We start from the raw sequence: 19744 nt of genomic DNA, 5'->3' as shown, positions 1-19744 counted from the left end.
ATCGAGTCTACTAATAATGAGGACAGCCACTTATATACTAATCAAACCAATGAGATGGTCTCAATCTAAGTTAAAATTTTGATGTAAGTACGAAAACATAATCGTCCATGTGGACAGGGTGGGCAAAATTCGTTGTCTACTGAGGGAATCTCGAGAACAATGGTAGCTAGAAAACGGGTTACACATTCTCGAGCTTTTTTTCAGAGAAACAAAGAATGGCGAAAACCGTTTTTGAGTTAATAGAAAAAATTTAATTTTGACGATTTCGAAAAGTTCTCATAACTTGTTTGTCTATGAAGTTACAGATCTGAAACTTGAATCTTCTAAAGCCCTTTTTTACGTAGAATCCACTAACGAGCACGAAACATTTTTTCATTTCGAAACATTAGGCGAACTTTCGTTTTTTTAAATGCCAACTTTCATTGAATTTGTTATTTTTGAATTGAAATAAAAATAGGTAGAATCTACTTATAGAAGTGACTAAAAAGATTCGAGCTTCAGATATGTAACTTTAAATACAAGAAAGTTATGAGAACTTTCCGAAATCGTCAAAATTTAATTTTTCCTAATAACCGGTTTTCTTCTAACTGCTATAGTTCTCGAGATTCCATCAGTAGACAACGAATTTTGCCCACCCAGTACATCGTGTAGACAGGATAAACTTTTGAATGGAACACAGATATACAGGGTGAGTCTTTGACTCGTAAAAATATGTCAAAAGTAGATTGTTGAGGTCAAAAGAAACACTTTTTTCCTTTACCACTTTTTCCGGATCGGCTCTGTTTAAAATGTACAGGCTGTTGAAAAACCATAAAAAATGTTATTTTTAGTTCTATCTCAGAAACGGTCTTATTGAATGAAATGAATTTTGGAATATAGTTTTTCATTTATTTGATGAACCTTTTTCGAACACAAGATATTACCCACGTCTTCCAGTTTTCTCACTATGACCATTAGGTACTATTAAAATATCATAAAATCAAATAACCCAACTCTTGAAACTAAGTTGAACGCTTTGTAATGAATATTTGAGTGTTTTGTAAAATAAAAGTATTCCTCATATTTTCTCGTATAATGCGCCGTTTTCGTGTAATTTGATATTCAACAATAAAAAATGTCTGTGATATGTAAAAATTGGGTACTTTAACCGAATACAACCCTTTTTGACAGATCCACTGATGTGTAGTGTCACAGATTTAGCTAGTTTTTCGGAAGGTAATTTTTTTCCAGGGGTCTAGTTCTTACTTTTGAGTCTCCGTTAAAAGAAGAATACTCTAGCATTGTTGAACTTGTATACACAAACTCGTTAATAAAATTAACAAATGTATGAATTAAGTTGTAAGATTACCTACATATATTTGTTATGCTTGAAAAACTATCGTGTCATTTTTTTTTACAGAAAGCTGATATTGAACCCTGTTCTAACTAATAATCACTCCTAACCGAATCGTTTTATGAATACAGAACTAATTTGAACTAAGCAGAAACCAGATTCAACTAGAGAAAAGGCGTAATTACTAAGAAGGGGTATTAAACTCGGTATTAAACGTTACTTAAATCACATGCCCGCGTAGACTCAATACGAGGCATTACAACTTGTTTTAATCCATTTTGTACTGAAACGCACATTAATTTATCTTAGGAATATTGAACATTATATCAACGTTATAACCCTTTATTTTCTATCAAACAATCTGAAAAAAAAACGCACACTGTATTCGTACAAAAAGTTATAAAAACACTTGATTTCTAAGTTGGCTCACGCGATCGCCCATCACGCTCGTTACAAAACAACCAGATGAGGTATAATTCGGCAACAAACCCATTGAAATTTACATCATAAACTCGAGTTAAACTCGAATGGATAATTTCGTGTGGGCTTACATGAGAACAATGGAGTCTTGGGCCCCTCCGAGCTTTATAAACACTTAATCATTAAATTTCTTCATTGTGCGATAAGAGGATCACGATGATGCTTATACAGGATCTCCATTTACTTCGGAAGCCGATTATAATTTCGTTCTAAGTCACCAAGCATCATGTATATGCGATATTGAAGTATACACGCAAGGAGTCCGATGGAGTGGAAGCATATTTTCCACCGAGCGGATGAGCAAATATTTGATCTAAGGGGATATGACGTTGAACTGTAATGCCTACAGTTTCCGTTGTAACGAATGTTCAGAATTAGGAATATAATATGATTGACAAAATATTTCGACATCCATTATAGTAGGCTACGGAGAGAGTCAACCATCCTCGTAGTAGCAGATACGGATCTGTTGAGAGAACCACGACAGAGAGTTGATAATGGTCTTCTTCTTTCTCAGCAATCAAGACGTTTACAATATAAGTCTTCATATTATGTCTTTCTAATCATGCTAAAGCTTTTCTGTGGAAGAATCTCTCAGTTCATCAAAGTCTTTCTCAAAGGCAATTTTGTTCTCAAAGGCTAGGATCGTGAGGGCACAAGTACGTTCTTGACTTATTACTTCAAAGAGGCAGGTTTTGATTATTTTCAGTTTGCAGAAATTTTCTCTCGAAACAATCGATTCGTGACTTCTAACTTGATTCTCGGCGTTACTGTAAATAAATGAAAATATCGATGCAGTTCATGACATGATTTTATCAGACCGTCGAATTGGGCTAAAACGGATATCTGAAGCACTGAATATTTCATACGAACGCGTTCATCAAAAGTTCACGTCAATTTGGACATGAGAAAAATTGCTGCAAAATGGATCCTCAAATGTTTGAATGTTGACCAAAAGCGTGTAAGGGTAGAGGCATTGCGTTCGATGTGTGCTCGATTTAAAAACGCTGAAGGCTTCTTAAACCGAATTGTTACTATGGATGAGACTTGGGTACATTTCTAAGATCCAGAAACAAAGCAACAATCGATGGAATGGCGATACTCTGGTTCTCCAAGACCTAAGAAGTTTCGTGTCCAAAACTCTACTGTAAAATTTCTTGCTTCAGTTTTTTGGGACTGCCATGGAGTACTCATGATTGATTTTATGGATAAGGGTAGAACAATAACCGGAGACTATTATTCGACATTACTACGGAAAAAAATTAAAGAGAAAAGACGCAGAAAGCTATCCAAAGGTGTTTTGTTTTTGCATGACAACGTTCCTGCACACAAATCTCATGTTGCCATGCAAAAAATTCGTGATTTAGGAATTGAATTACTCGAACACCCCTCTTATTCACCAGATTTGACTCCATCCGACTATCATCTCTTTCCTCAACTGCTTTGCAGAGCAAGAAGAAACATTATTTCGAAAGGTCTAGAGAGGTTCCAGGTTAGCTGTAATAAATGTATCCAATTAAGAGTAGAACATGTTGAGTAATAAAATATTTTGACATCGAAATTTTGTTTGGTACTATAGTAGGCTAAAAATTTTTCAATATATCCTCGTATAGCAACTCCTGGAACTTTTGTTTTCCAGAAATCCTTCTTTCATCTGAATGATACATTATTCAGCAGATGTGTTTTGATCAGAGTATAAAGTCCAGAAATTTAAAATAAGAATAAGCAGGCTGGCAAATTTTCGTTAAGGTGAACAAGGTGGCTTAGTTGTCCTTTTCGTTAGACGAAAAACATAAAAAACAGCTGTCAAACGTCATATGTAATGGTTGTGTTCTGCTTTTCATTCGTAAGGTACAAATCTGTAGAGTACGATCAATCTGTAAGTTTCAGATTGACAGATTCGTAAATAATGCAATTCTAGAAATGTTTCTGTCACTATCTCATTGACAGTGTAACTTTTGAACTACTTATCGTAAATAGTTACGGATTCCTGAAGGCTACAGACCACTAAAAACCGTCCAGAATTGCAATTTTCCTGTGAGCTTATGAAAAGTTACAGATTGGCTTACAGATGAAAGCAGAATACCACCATAAATCTGAAGGTAAACTATAAATTCCTACATGAAAACAAAGTGTTGTGCCAGCAGGAAGATATGGTCAAACAAGTAGATGAGGCAAAAGTGGAAAATTCAATTCTTCAAGATACCTACGAAAGATGTTGGACGAACCTAAAGACAAAAAGTTGTGTAATATTTTCTATGGTTCAGAAAATATCTTATCCTTTCGCAAAGCTATACTAATACTTGGATAAGCTTCTGGCATGTCATGCATGCGCAGATCTTGTGAAAATGCTCTTGTTTTTTCATCCATTTCGGTTACTAGTGCTTTGAAAACTGCAGTTCTTAGCAAAAAACAGCTTGATTCAAATTTTTTTAATATTTTAGATGGAACTTTTTTTTTTTGCGCATCTTCAGTCGACATATTTGAAATCTCAGGTCCACTGAGAAAGGTGACATTTTCATGCAGACTCTTTGCGCCGTCTAACTGTATTTCAGATCAGTTTATAATAAAATATTGTGTCTTTGCAAAATAAACCAATCGAACCTGTGCATTCATATTTATCTTTGAAAATTGGTTCGTTTTCAAGGACTGGTTTGATTTCTTACTTCTGAGATGGAGGTGCAGGATGCAGGTTCCTTGATTCAATGTTTCTATTGCATTCAGTGCAGAAATCAAAGCAACAGAGTGCAAAGTGATAATATCCTTTGCTTATTTCAATGGTCACTCCATTATTCTCTTGAAGAATGTTACCACAAATTGTTTCATGGCGGGATGAGCACTCAAAATTTGTTCCGAAACCAACTAGGCGTTTCAGAATCGAATTTTAATAAATAATTCAAAAAACAACATTTGCTGGATGCTACGAGCGTTATGAAGCAATTTTTTTCAACCATATTGTATTTTGGTCTTGGTGCCGGCTAAAACCGGCGCCCGGGCATGATTTCTGGCCCCCCTCTAGATCCGGGACTGCCTAGTAAGTATACATTGACCGGGAAATCGCAATCAGTGCCTACATTATAGATTATTCAATCAGGAATAATTACCGTCCTACTCGAATGTAGATTAATACAAAAACAAAGCTTATACACATCTAAAATCATTCAATTTGGTTGCTTTGAAGTATTCATATCGGACATCCTAACAGATATCGACATTGATTACAGAAATGATATTTTTCAATCAAGGCGAACTTGAATACACGCGAGCTGATAGTTATTTTCATTTTGCATCTGATCAGAGCAACAATTTCGACGTTCATAATCGATTTCGGTTCGCATATATGCGTGCAATATGGGAATTTCCTCCAAATTAATTAGGAAGACAGGCCTACGGTTCCCATGAGTGCCTCATTTGAATGTTTACCCGAACAACATCGACAATGAATACAATATGTGGAAATTGTCGAAAGAAACATTTCCGCTCGGAATTTTAGGCATGATATGGAAAAGCGTGGAATAATCCAAAGCGACATATAGTCCGAGAGATAACTTTAAAATATGTATTGCTTTTTTCGATAAATCAGATTGCACAGGATTTCCCAAATTCGTGGCCCAGGGATGGGATCTCGGAAACTAGATGAACTAGAGCGACTTCTTCCCTATCTCTTTTTCAGAGAAACAGACAATAGTTGAAACCGTAGCCTGCTACGATCCTTCGTTCTTGAGATATTAGCAAAATTGTAATTTTGACGATTTCGAAACGTTCTCATAACTTTTTGTCTTTGCAGTTAAGGATCTGAAACTTGAACATTCTTCAGGCACTTTTTACGTAGAATCTACTTACAATCTTAATTTTTTTTGTAAAAGACCTGCAACGGCAAATTTAAGATTATAATTTTAAAAATGAACACCCTACTTAATTATGCAAATAATGATTTGTAATAAAACGGGGGAAGGACATCACTTTCAAAAATTTTAAAACCAATGGATTTTAAATACAAAAGGCTGAACGAACACAAAATGTCTTGTGACCAAAAGCGTCTCTTTGCAGCCAAAATTACTGTCTTGCAAAAATTTTTGCCATATAAATCTTTGGATGGAAATATCAGATTTGGTTGGTTCTTCTGTTGGTCGATGGACACATGAATCTAATATGAGGAGCAATCCATCCAAAATTAATGGTTGTGTTCTGCTCTTCATTCGTAAGGTACAAATCTGTAGAGTACGATCAATCTGTAAGTTTCAGATTGACAGATTCGTAAATAATGCAATTCTAGAAATGTTTCTGTCACTATCTCATTGACAGTGTCACTTTTGAACTACTTATCGTAAATAGTTACGGATTCCTGAAGGCTACAGACCACTAAAAACCGTCCAGAATTGCAATTTTCCTGTAAGCTTATGAAAAGTTACAGATTGGCTTACAGATGAAAGCAGAATACCACCATAAATCTGAAGGTAAACTTTAAATTCCTACATGAAAACAAAGTGTTGTGCCAGCAGGAAGATATGGTCAAACAAGTAGATGAGGCAAAAGTGGAAAATTCAATTCTTCAAGATACCTACGAAAGATGTTGGACGAACCTAAAGACAAAAAGTTGTGTAATATTTTCTATGGTTCAGAAAATATCTTATCCTTCTTCAAAGTCCAGAAGAAAACTATAAGAATAATGGAAACGTTAATGTTAAGGTAGTCATGTATATGACACTTCAGAAGGAATGGCATCTAAACACTATATACATTCAAGAATGTTTTATATTTCTGTTTAAACAGAAAGATCCGTCTTCTCATCATTTCAATCTCAAAACGAATTATTGTTCAAGCACATTGTCATTCAATTTGCCCAAAAACAATCTATAAACTACTTGGAGGCAAACAGAGTACACATGCTTGAAATTTTTCAACAAACTACCTAACGATATACAGAAAATATATACACTAAAGCAGAAAGCTTTTCAACAAGAAAATTTTCAATTCATAATTGAACATGGACCCATATATGAAAGATTTTTTATTGAAACTATTTAATTTCTTTTCTTGTTCAACTTGACTTGTTTTGACATGAAGATCTTTATTTATTTATATATGAGATGGTTTTCTGTCGGAGATCAAGATTGGCCCGGATAAGTTGGGTTCAGTGTGCCCAGATTATTACGGTTCAAATAGTTTATATAATTATACAATACTAAAACATTTACATATGAAATTTCTCTGGTGTATTAGGCCATAATATTCTAAGATCGTCTACCTAACAATGTTAAGTTGCTCAATAAAATATTATAAAAAAAAAATCAAATGTATCTTGTATAAAAAGTTACTAGAGTGTTATGGATTTTCAATGAATAATTTCCATTAATGCAAGATGATTTTTGTTGAAGAATTCATCATTGTGGTGATCATTCATTAATGAAATGGAAATGGGTAATACCCATTTCCTACTACTGCTACAGATACTTTTCATGTTTGGGATGATTTTTTGGATTCAACTATTGATATAAACGTCTTCAATCTTTAGCCGAAGAAGATAACCAACATTAACTCTTCTCAAGCAACTGCATATTATTATGTGTCACTAATGGCCATATGCACCGTTTCATTAAACGAGATTAATTCCTTGAACATCTTTTTTTCCATAGAGATTCTATGCTTGAACGTCGCGTCGTTCAGAGCTTAAACTTCGTTTAATCAAACGGTGCATACGGCCATAAATTAATTTTCACCCATTGCGAAAATAAAAACATATATTTAAAGACCGATCTCTCGTACTTTCCATGCAAATAATTAGATAAGAAATCCCTTCCACCAGTTTGTATAAACGTTAGTTATGTTAATCTCATATTTCCGAATTAATTAATTTTTTGAAGATAATACGTAATTACTAAGAACTTTATCTGGAACAGACAACATAGCGCTGATTTAAAACCCAAAAATCTTTTGACAAGCATCTTAACCACATTCCCTGAAACTTTTGAGAGTTTTCACCCCCAATCTCTGAAACAAAATCAATTAAAAAATTAAATAAACAATTTGCTCCTGCGTAAATTCTTGCACTAATTTGTCAGGAGCAAATCAACTAGAAAAAATTGTTGCCTGACAATGAACTGAAAATAAAGAACTGAAATTATAATTTTATATTGTAACGTTTCGGAGTCTATATCAGACTCCTTCATCAGACGAAAATTAATTAATGTCAAACAAAAGATACAATTCAGAAGATTTTCGAAGATTGATTTTCGTCTGATGAAGAAGTCTGATATAGACTCCGAAACGTTACAATATAAAAATATAATTTCAACGTTCTTTATTTTCAGTTCGTTGTCAGGCAACAATTTTTTCTAATAAATTTTCTCCTGACAAATTAGTGCAAGAATTTACGCAGGAGCAAATCGTTTATTTCATTTTTTAATTGATTTTGTTTCAGAGATTGGGAGTGAAAACCCTTAAATGTTTCAGGAAATGCAGAATCCTCCCAGAATAAATTTCATTCGATATCATAACCACATATTTTCGTACTATGCAGAGTGAGATGTGTCAAATTTTCATGATCAACCGAGTGCTAAAATAAAAGTTAATGGAGTATATTCCCAATAATTGTCACATTGCAAAATTTGTTTAGCTCATTCTTATTTTATACTGATTATGAAAACTGGAGATATATCTTTTCCTTCCAGTTTTATCAAGTGAACATTATCGCCATCTGAGAGATAGGTTATTCCTTTTCCTTTTCTTAGTTCTTAGGAGCTCTGCATAGACCCATTCTAATACGTAACCCAAGGGTCGGATCCACTACAAGAAACATCTTTGTTCTAATGTAAAATAACGGTGCAGGAACATCGACATTTTTTCTCGATGCGCTGTCCATACATCGACGTTTTTTCCCATCCCTGGCGCCGAGGGCAGTTTACGAGGGCGAAGCAGCGTCCCCGCCGTTCCCTGGGGGCGGCAAACGTCGGGAAGGACCTCTGAACCGAGCGGGTCGCCGTTTCGTTTTCATTGTTTTCCCTTTTCGTCGCACAATACGTGGTCGCTTTTCTTCGAGCCATAAATATTATTATTCCGGTCGCTGATGCGAGCGCGGCCCCTTTCATATGTGTCCTCCTGATGTTTCATTGGGGAAGATGACTGTTGTATCCTTTGTAAAAGCGTATTTCGTATCGCTTTATAAATTGAGTAGATGGAAGCGTTTTATCGATGTTCGAACATATTGTTTTTCAGGTGATCTTTATGGATGTTAGAAGGAGAATTCGAGTAATAAAGGAGGACCATGAATATACATTGAAAGTTTCGAATAATTAATGATGTATTTATATCTTACGGAAACTGAGAGGTCATCACAAAGTAATAAATAAGATGAGTCTGACTTTCACGTATATTTTGACATAAAATTCCCGAGGACAAAGGAAACAATTTTTTTTTTCATTTGTTCCAATTCGGATCGGTTGAAAAGATACAGCCCATTTTGGAAAATAATGGTAATCTTCATAATTTTCTCGTATAATGCGCCCTGCCCGAGTAATTTGATATTCCAAAATGAAAAATATATTGTATGTTACTCGAAAAATTGGCTGCACGCAACTCTGTTTGATTATTCTACAGATTTAAATATTTGTTGAGGCATACATTACACATTTCTTTTTTTCGCTTTTATCTTTCCTGTTCTGTGCCAGGTTTCTACGCATTACAGTTGAGTATAGTCCATTCAAGAAGGAATGACATCTTTGGGGGCTATGGAAATTCGAAATTAAGTTGGTAAAAGCCTATAAGTTGAGTTTTGTGTTGTGCAATTCATGTTGGTATTGTGAATAAACAGTGACCTATAGACTTAATATATGACATAGTCACTTCAAGAATGATGGACATTTTGGGTGGCTATGGGAAATCGAATTTGAGTTGGTAATAGCCCATAAGTTGAGATTTTGTGTTGCGGAATTCATGTTGTTATTGTGAATAAACAGTAATCAATAGACCTTATATATAATGTAGTCAATTCAAGGATGATTGACATCTAGTATGTCTTGAAAGTCCAGACGCAACTTAATATTTGGTCACAAAAAGTATCTTCAGAAATTTCTCAAGTTTCAATCACAGAACTATAATATATATGTAAATATAACCCAAAAAAAAACTTGAAAATAAGAAATATTCAAATTCAGAGCATATTGAACCGGATTCAAAATTGATATAATTATGATTTCAATTTTTTTGATTAAGTTAAGAACATGAACAGCAGTACAAATTTCAAATTATCTTCGGTCGGTATATTCACATATAAAAGGTCCATAAATCACTGATTATTCATAATAGCAACCTTTATAACACAACACAAAATCTTAACTTATAGGCTATTACCAACTTAAATTTGATTTTCCATAGTTACCCGAGATGTCAATCATTCTTAAATGGACCCTTTGTGAATCTATGCACTGACCGAAGTTAATTTGAATTTTGTACTGTTGTTTAGGTTCTCAATTCAATCGTTCAGATTGGAAACATAATTGTATCGATTTTGAATGCTGATCAGTATGATTGGTCTGAAATTGAATATTTTTTATTCTCAAATACTTTTGTTAAATTTTTATATTTCAGTTCTATCATTGGAACTACATAAAAAGCTGAAGATTTTTATGATTTTTTTATTCAAGGACAACTGGTATGTCAATCACTGAATTATAGTTTCATAGCAAAGATAAATTATTTTCTCGTTGCTCATAGATTAAGCTTGTTTATCTGAGGGAACTTTGTTGTCATTATGGTGAAGGTGAATTCGTTATCAATATCGAGAAATTAATAGAAATAAAGACGAAAATAAGTATTCGATATTCATCGCCAACGAAAATGTGGCAACTCACTTATTTTGTATGAATAAGACTTGATTCAATAGAATCAAGTGAGTTTATGCTTATACTTTTCTAATTTATGTAAAAGCTTATGTTCAAGGTTGAAATGGTATATTCAATGTTTGGAAAAACTTCAGTGTCGGGTTTCAAGGGGTGTCATAGCTCATTATGAAAACTAAATTCAATCTGTTTTTAGTGTTTCTTTGGATTTCGAGTAAAATATTATATGCACACGTAATGGATTTTGGGCAAGCAGGCACATGACGGAATGTGTTCTTGAATGAGTTGGGAACATTATTCCAGACTCATTTCAGCCGAATTTAGGTTCTCACAATTTTTTTTATTTTTGCATATTCGTTACTTAATTCCCAACTTAGAGATATCAATCTGTTTAAAAACGATTGGTTGAATAAATCCTCAGTTACAATTGGTTTATTTATTGAAATCATGAAAACTGACCAACAACACTGATCCGAACTAGGAATATTTCTACAACGCCCGATTACATAATAGGTTAGGAACTATGATGAACTGCTTCGAAAGTGTGCTGACATTTATTGAAGTTGACATTTCATTTCATAGGTTACAAGGACTTCATAACACAGTTCTCTGCAGTGTTGGGCAGTATTTGAATTAATTAAAACACATAAGTTGTATTCAAATAGGTACTAATGGAGATAGATACATAAATATATTTAACGGTCTTAGTGAGTTCTGCAGAAAATAGCATTCGATAGCTATCGTGAACAACATACCGAACTCAGACAAATATGTCCATTTTAAAACATTGCAACTCTGCAAAAATAGATTATTGATATGAAACAGATTTCATTGATTTGACTCCACGTAAGACAGAAATTCAGAAAATCCTAAATAACTCAGAAATTATTCATTCTAGGAGCTCTAACATGTTAGAACACTATCATTATTTTTCTTCGCAGAATCCAACGCAATCATAAACAAATTTGGCAAATCTTGATTCATGATATGTACAATATTTCCACATTCTCCAACCTCAAGAATTTGAAAACCGTGTGTGTATACTATACATATTTAGAATAGAAGAATAGAAATACATAATACTGAATACGCATGTCTTCTTTTTATTGCAGTTTGTTCTCGATATTTTGGGAACCATTGGGACGAATGCAACGATTTGAACAGAAATATTTATTTACTTATTTATTTATTTATTACTTCGGGACACACTGTATAACGTAAACGTTTAACTGAAAGTGCTTAGGCTTAAAGAATATTTTAGCTCAGTAGGTAATGTTGAACAATATTATAATCCCAATTTTGAGATTTCGAATAGGTCCGGTTACCAGGAACGTCTAATAGGCCCTCGAACTTGGTACACCGAGTATATAAAATGAAAAACGTAATGTTTTTAAATTATTTTTCAATTAACAGTGTAGAAGTTCTAATTCGTATTTTACAAACTGGCGAATGCTCCGGGTGCAGCAACTGCAGAAGTTTACCATTAATTATTATTAGAGAGTTATTGCAGTGTCCAATTTTGGTTTTTCGACTGGGTTCGTATATAACGCTATACGCTGAACGTTGCGCTATTCTATATCGGAAAAATTCGGAATTCGATCGGTTACCTTCGTACTTAACCAATATAACCAAAAACAGTAACTCTTTGGTATCGTCGTTGTTTATTACAGTGAAATGCTTAGTTTCCTTGTGGAAATTTGGGAGCGAATTTGAAGATTCTATAGAACTCTTAGTTCTTCGAATTATTAGCATAAAAATGGATTATGTTAGCTACCAGAGCAGAACGTTTAAGTGGATATCTTCAATGTATTATTCAGATTTCAAGAAATATCAAGTGAAATCTGCAATATCTATAGTGAGAGCTACAATATGTATATCACCCCCATTTATTGTGTCAGAAGGTCAGAAAACCCTCAGCAAACCCCGTTGAACTGGAAAATTCTTGGAGTTCATATTGTTTATAAATATAAGTTATTCCAAAAAACCAATATGACAGATACTACAGATACTCATTGTCTTCCCAAGACTGCCAAAATTAAACGATGGAATCAAGTGATTTATATATTTTCTTTTTGAGAAGCTTATTCCAACATAGGAAGCAAACGAAGTTATTCGGGAATAATTTTTCGCCCAGCTTGATTTTTCAAAATGGACATTCCAATATCTGGTACCTACTTATCGCGGAGTAGAATCATCTGTAGAATTTTTGAATGAAATCAATTATAAATTCTAATTTTTATACAGTTTCACCTATAATATTTCACAGGTCACTTATATAAAATTTATGTGATTTTTTCAGTTTTTTTCTTTATAAATGAATATCTATATATTAAAATTAGAAAATACAATTCAATTTTTTTTATCCTTCAGAATGAGAAAAACATAAATAATCTAAATGAGAGTGTAATATTTCATTATGCTTTGATAGTTGTACATGTATATGAATTGTTTCTGAAATATCAACAAATGTCCTACAGATATAGAGCTCCAACCCATATTTTCAAAATCATAGTGTTAGTTCAAAACTTGCACACAATTTCTTCACAAATGATTCAACTGAATCAGAAACATCAAATATGTAGTACCTAAATGAGAAAATACATCTAACTTCCATTTTTATTGAGTCTAATTACTCATAACAGGAAAGGTAAGTCTAACATTTGACATTGCAGTAATAGCGATCCAAAGTTTGGATCCCAATATCTGTCGCATCGGAACGAACGTTAAGACCAAAAACGTAATATTTACCGCACCACATGCGGTATTTTCAAGTTGGAATAATTCTCTACTATTTCTCGGATCCTAAAATGATTATTTTACGGGTTGAAAAGTGGAAATATATTTTTTCTATGTATACCGGGTGATCCCGAACTCGAGGCGAAAAATTGAGGAACGTATACGCTATTTTTGATAAAAATAGTAAAATGAAATTTTTGGATATTGAAATGTGTTCAAAATTTCTGCATGTCATCAATTTTAAGCTTTAATAGCTGATAAAAATACAGAAAAAATTAAGTCAAATGCCACCATGTGCATTGACACATGCTGGGCAACGCAGAATAAGGGAATAGTACACTAATTGCATATTTTGCCTATTCTGAGTGGATTCGACTGCATTAATGAAGAATCTTTGTTGAAAACCCCTTCTTTTAAAAGCTTGACGATTTTCTAGAGACCATACATGTTCATTATGGAAGTTATTTATGCCATCTGACCAAAGCGTCTCCCTTAAAATTTTCATTTTGTTCATACTGTTCAAGAAGTCATTGACAAAAGGCGAGTCTGTGAATGTGATCACCTGAATGCAAATTATGTACTTTTTGTTTATGAAAATAAAATGGATGTGAAACTTCGGTTTTCAAGGTTCTCCAAGCAAAACTTTGGGACACATTAAAAAGGACAGCAATGCGTATATTAGTACTCATTTCCGGATTATCGAGCACACAATCTATCACTTCTTCTTCTCTCATAGCATCCGGGAAGCACCACCAGCACCAGTACGATTCCAAAGTGTTGCATCCTTTGATAAGTGTCAGAAAACACTCGGCGAGATGGCTGTCGTCTATTAGGAAATCTCATGTTGTACCTACTCCCGACAAGCTTTTAATGAGTTGCCATCACAAAAACCGTCCACAGAAATAAAATCTGCATATTCTTCGTTAGAAAACTGCATGTTTAATAGAAGGACTAAACCACCAACCTTTGAATTGGCAAACAATAAGTGTTCTGTCAGCAGGTGATATTGATATCATTCATTTCTTGGCTTACTGTAATTTATTATGAAATTTATTTGGTTGCATACAGAAACATTAATGTCCAAAAAGTCGGAAACGAAGCCAAAAATTTTTTTTACGTTTAATCAGAAATATCAGTCTCAATATGTCCCTTAATGGGAAATGGTTTTCTACAGAATAAAGGAACAGACACTGCTATGTATGAACTAGTAAGATCGGTCTTACATGGGATTGAGATGGGGAGGATGCCTCTTGGCATCTTTCTTGATCTGTCAAAGGCTTTTGACCTGGTGGATCACACATTACTAGTACGGAAGCTTGAACGATATGGTATCAGGAATGAACAGCTAAAACTGATAAAAAATTACCTAACAAATCGCAGGCAGAGAGTCGAGGTTACGGTGGATGGCGTTACGTATGCCTCTGGAGAGGAGAATATCACCCGTGGGGTTCCCCAAGGAAGCATCCTGGGGCCGCTTTTGTTTGTTGTCTTTATAAATGATCTTCCGGAAATCCTTGATCAAAAAACTCAGCAACCCTATCAATACGCTGATGATACAAACATAATCGTAGAATCCCCCAACATACCACAGCTACAAGTGAACTCCTCTGATGCGCTGTTAAGGGTAACGCAATGGTGCGACAGCAATGGTCTGATGCTAAACATAAATAAAACCGAATATGTTGCTTTCTGCACTGATCGTTCAAGACAACCCCTGCCGCAGATACAACTTCTGGACGGCACTGTCGCTGGAATTTCGCCATCAACTAAATTCCTAGGAGTCCACCTAGATAAGGACATGAAATGGTTTGGCCACATCGATTATCTGAATAAAAAGCTATCGTCAGCTGTCTTCTCTCTACGTGCCCTCAGATTGCATGTGGGAGTGGACATTCTCAGGATGGTCTATTTTGCAAATTTCCAGTCTTTACTATCATATGGAATTATATTCTGGGGTTCTAGTCCCAGAGCCGAAAGAATATTCATAACTCAGAAGCTAGCTCTAAGGGGCATGCTGAGGATGAAATACAGGGAATCGTGTCGAGGAAAGTTTAAGGAGAATGGGATTCTTACAGTAACAGCATTGTACGTGTACAGATGTCTTCTGTTTCTTCGAAGCCATGGTTGTTATTTTGAGCGGTATAGAAGTTTGAGCTGCACTAGACATACTCAACCATATCTCTATCCATCTGTCAAACTCACGCTCAGTAAGAATAATGTGGAGTTCATGTGTATGAAACTGTACAATTCTCTTCCTTCATTCATTAAAAATATTGATGATTTCAAAATATTCAAAAAAGAAGTGCTGAAATTCCTTTTGGACATGGAGCCATATAAGATAGGTGAATACCTGGATGGGTGTACCAATTAATTTGATATTTTTTTGTTGACGTGTTTCTCTTCACTGTTTGTACAGTTATTTGGAAAATAAAATGCATTATTATTATTATTATTATTATTAATTTTTTGCCTCGAGTTTTGAATCACCCTGTCTATGTAAAAGGTTTTTTCTCGGGATCATAAAGTTGATTTTTTCAGTGGGTACTCGAGCGCCAGCTATTCTTTGAGGGAAAATAGCAAACCTACCCTGGTAGCTACCAGCCGAAGACAAGGTTCCTCGGTGTCTGGGATGTTAGGGACAACCAGTGAAAGTCAAAATCAACGTACACAAATTATATTTGTCGACTCGTACAAGGAAACACAAATGGCACTATTAAAATATTCGTACAGTGAAAGACTCGAAATCAGTGAATTTACAGGGCAAAACGGACGGAATGAAACAGCGAGGTAATTAATCGTAAGTTAATCGTAAGTAAAATGACCTGCGGGGAAACATCTGATTGTATACCCAGAGGGAGGGTGCGGAAATCAGACTGTCGAAATTCGATAAAATTTGCGTCGATGAGAACGTCTTAATTTCGACTTATCTGTGCTAGCGAACAAAAAACACGGTTGTCTTCCAATTCAGGATGTTTAATACGGTGCGACATCGTTTTTCAGAACTGAAAACGGAATAAAAACGGTGCGGAATGCTAGCAATCTTGAATTGGAAACTGAAAATATTTCTCTCAATTTAATTCAAAAAGATAAAATTACTAAAATGAAACTAAAAAGATTATTCTGAAATGAGGGAGTATTTTTGTTTGAGAACTACCCCTTCATTACAACTAAAATATATTTCGTTCCATCTCGAACTTGAAGTACTATTGGAAGTAAAACGAGCCGATAAAATTTCATTGAAGTTGGATCCCCCATTATCACGTTATGGATATCGAAAATTACGGCCAAAATCCACAAATCACCATTTAGCCCCGAAACTAATGGCCTTAGGTAAAAAAGAATCAACTTTCCTGAAAGACCTAAATGAGCTGCATTAACCATTAGCCTATGGCCAACCACTCGTATACATTGAAAAAATAATAAAAGAAATTGAACTCACCATCCTTGGTCCGACTCCTTGATGTTCGTCAAATTGAGCGAGGCGGCTCCGTACGGCGACTCCGGCGACACCCTGGACACCCTGCCTTCGTAGCCTTCGCCGCTGTGAGTCGGGTAGCTCTCGTACCATATGTAGATCGGTATGTCCTGTCCCTTCGGAAAAGGTCCCGATGAAACAATGAAAAATTGAGAGCACCGGTCCCGAAACGCGATCCACGTCGCCTTCCCCCGCGAATGATTTATGTGAGGGTCGTCCGAGAAATTGTAACGGAAGATGACGTGACATTTTTATTAGAAAATCGCAGAGGACGGCGGGCTTTACCGCAGCACACGGGCGTTTCGGGAACGATACGGGAATGGGGCATGCACACATGTGACATATATTAGGATCAGAGATGGTGACATTCGTTGAGCGAAGAAACACCAAGCTACTATGATTTTTCAAGTCATGCCCGAGAAATCTACGTTAAGCCCTACGAGCAATAGCGTATTTTGAAGAAGGATGCATTAAAACCATAAAGATATTGATTTTGTAGGATGCAACCGCTTGATTCTTAATGCAGTCAGTTTCATAATCAACGATGCTTTTTATAAATAGGCTTTAGGCCCAAATCTGTCTAAGAAGTATTTCAAAGTGGCTGTCTGTTAAAGCTTCCTTTGATTGGTATGTACTCTGTTGCTAAGGAAATCATATTGGTGTAGTGAATTGCGAATTAGTATAGTATTATGGCAAGTTCCATGAATAACGACAAGCCTCCTTTACATAAGAGCAGCTGTTTGAAGCAGCCTAGATAGGCCAAGGCCCACACATCTAGTAATAGATTGGGTAGCCCATGATGCCATCCTCAAATATCTAGGAAAGGTACAGGTAATGAGAGAATTAAATAATTAAAAGCTATCTAATCAAGTACATCAAATCAGCGAACCTATCTAGTGATGTTATGATTGAAAAATTAAGCATTGAGAAGAATGGCCATTGGCGAAAAAGCGTATAGACGAATCAATCCGCCTAGATTAATCTGGATACCGAATAGGAGAATCTGCCGATGATTGCTTCATGTTCTCCTTGCGCAGTCTGACAAACGTAGGTAACTAGATATGGCTGGTTCTGCCGTATCAAGCAAAGCACAAAGTCGTTGTATTATAGACAATCAGAAATCGGGACAAATTCTTCGCTGGGTAAAAAGGACAATGTTCCCTCACTGAAATCCGTCTTTCTGTTGAGCATTCATTATTTTCAGTAGCACATCGCCGGAATATATCAAAGACAAAACATGCTCCAAACGCGAAAACCGGTCGAAAACTTCTATACCATTTTCCATATGAACGTTTTCGCTGAACATATGGGACTTTGGTGTTCAAATGGAACCGCCAACACAATAATCTGCTTTGCGCTTCCCGTCATACACAGAGGTATCTTTACGCCAGGCATTTGCATAAAAACGATCGAGGTGCTTTGGGGGATTTATCTAGAATTCCAGACTGGAGCCGGGAAACTTTATAAGCCATTTTGATGCAGTGGTGCGGCTAAAAAGAGAACGTAGCAAGTCGGTCCCGACTTTCGATCGCTTCACGTTCGGGGACAAAATGGCGGATTGTGTAATTATCGAATTAGGAGGTCATAAAGAAGCCCGAAAGATTTCAGAGTTCTGCCATGGAACTTTTTCAGAGTTTGCTCTTTGGCGAGGAAGTTTCCAGTCCAGCGAACTTCAGATGATACGGGTCCATCAGATGACTTGAAATTTTCAAGGAACCATAGTATTGAACCGATTGTAGTCTTAGTTTTAAGTAGGCCTCGAACACCATCCAGAAAATTGCAGCATAGTCATATCTACCAATTCGAATACCTGTATAACTCAATGCTCAAGTTTAAATGATGTCAATTAGAGATAATCATTTTTTATTATATAGGATCTGTAGAGAATCTACTCTTCGTGAATGATTGTAACATCTCAGAGGACTGTGCTGCTCCCTACTAAAGGGTTCGAACTTCATATAAAAGAATTAAATATTGACGACAACTGCGATTTAACATTAATTTATGAAGTAGAGACTTTGTAGGGTATAATAAAATTATCAACAACGAAATCGAGTTTGATTAATCAGACAAGTGAATAATAGCCTATACTATATTTTGTCTAGGATAGTTAAAAAATTCCTTCTAAAATATCTCATCACATTTTGAATGATATCTCTATATTTGAACATATTTTTTCTAAATTGATAACCCGCTCCTTATCAGTTGAGTTTTCTGTTTCAGAACGTCTCTTTATCTGTGGTTCTGACCATGTTTGATAGACAAGTGAATAATGACCAGTGTTATCACAAGTGATTTATGAAAATGATAAAGCTAAGGGGGAAGTGATTATGATCCCTTTATTCAATAATCGTGGACTGAATGACTCAAATATTCGTTCGGTTGAGTTGATGTTCACGGAACAACAAACTATTTCATTTCTTCAAAGTTGAAAAAAGGGCAATTATTTTCTACTTCTTCTGAATTGGCAAAATGGCAAATGTTTTCTGTGATGTTTATCATTCTAGTAGTCAGCATGAGATGAACATATCCACTTTTTTGTTCTTATACACTCTAGAAGTGAATGGATGGAAACGATGACTGATACAGGGTGGGCCATCCATAACTTTCTACCCCGAATTTTAAGCTTTGTAATGGAATAACGAAAAAACGCTCAGACGGGTCAAATTTTGCTGAAAGGGGGACAAATAAGGGTGTTCAAATGAGTTTGATATCACTACCCCTCTAGCCGCAACCCCTAACAGCTCCCATTTTTGAATAGGGAAAAGGGGTCGAGAAGCACCTTGTTGGAAAGATAATTCAATTTCTCGCATGAGTGTATTTTTTTTGTCGCTTTATTATTATACAGAGTGACTCAGTACCTATTTCATCAATAACTTTCAC

At 35.2% G+C, this 19744-nt stretch overlaps 1 protein-coding gene across 13 annotated transcripts in view; it reads right to left on the bottom strand.

Moving 5' to 3' along the window:
* Nucleotides 1–19744, bottom strand: part of LOC123309250 (protein turtle) — a 258830-nt gene that overhangs the window by 50842 nt on the left and 188244 nt on the right. For 11 of the 13 annotated variants that reach the window (XM_044892250.1, XM_044892258.1, XM_044892257.1 and 8 more), the window contains one exon: nucleotides 16826–16977. In XM_044892250.1, the coding sequence (XP_044748185.1) occupies nucleotides 16826–16977 (152 nt within the window). The remainder of the gene's footprint in view (nucleotides 1–16825; nucleotides 16978–19744) is intronic. The other 2 variants (XM_044892253.1, XM_044892255.1) reach the window with 1 other exon arrangement.

The sequence above is a fragment of the Coccinella septempunctata genome, chromosome 3 (assembly GCF_907165205.1).
Source record: "Coccinella septempunctata chromosome 3, icCocSept1.1, whole genome shotgun sequence".
Taxonomy (NCBI): Eukaryota; Metazoa; Arthropoda; class Insecta; order Coleoptera; family Coccinellidae; genus Coccinella; species Coccinella septempunctata.
Note: the sequence above shows the minus strand (reverse complement) of the source record. Positions and strands in the feature narration are given on the sequence as shown.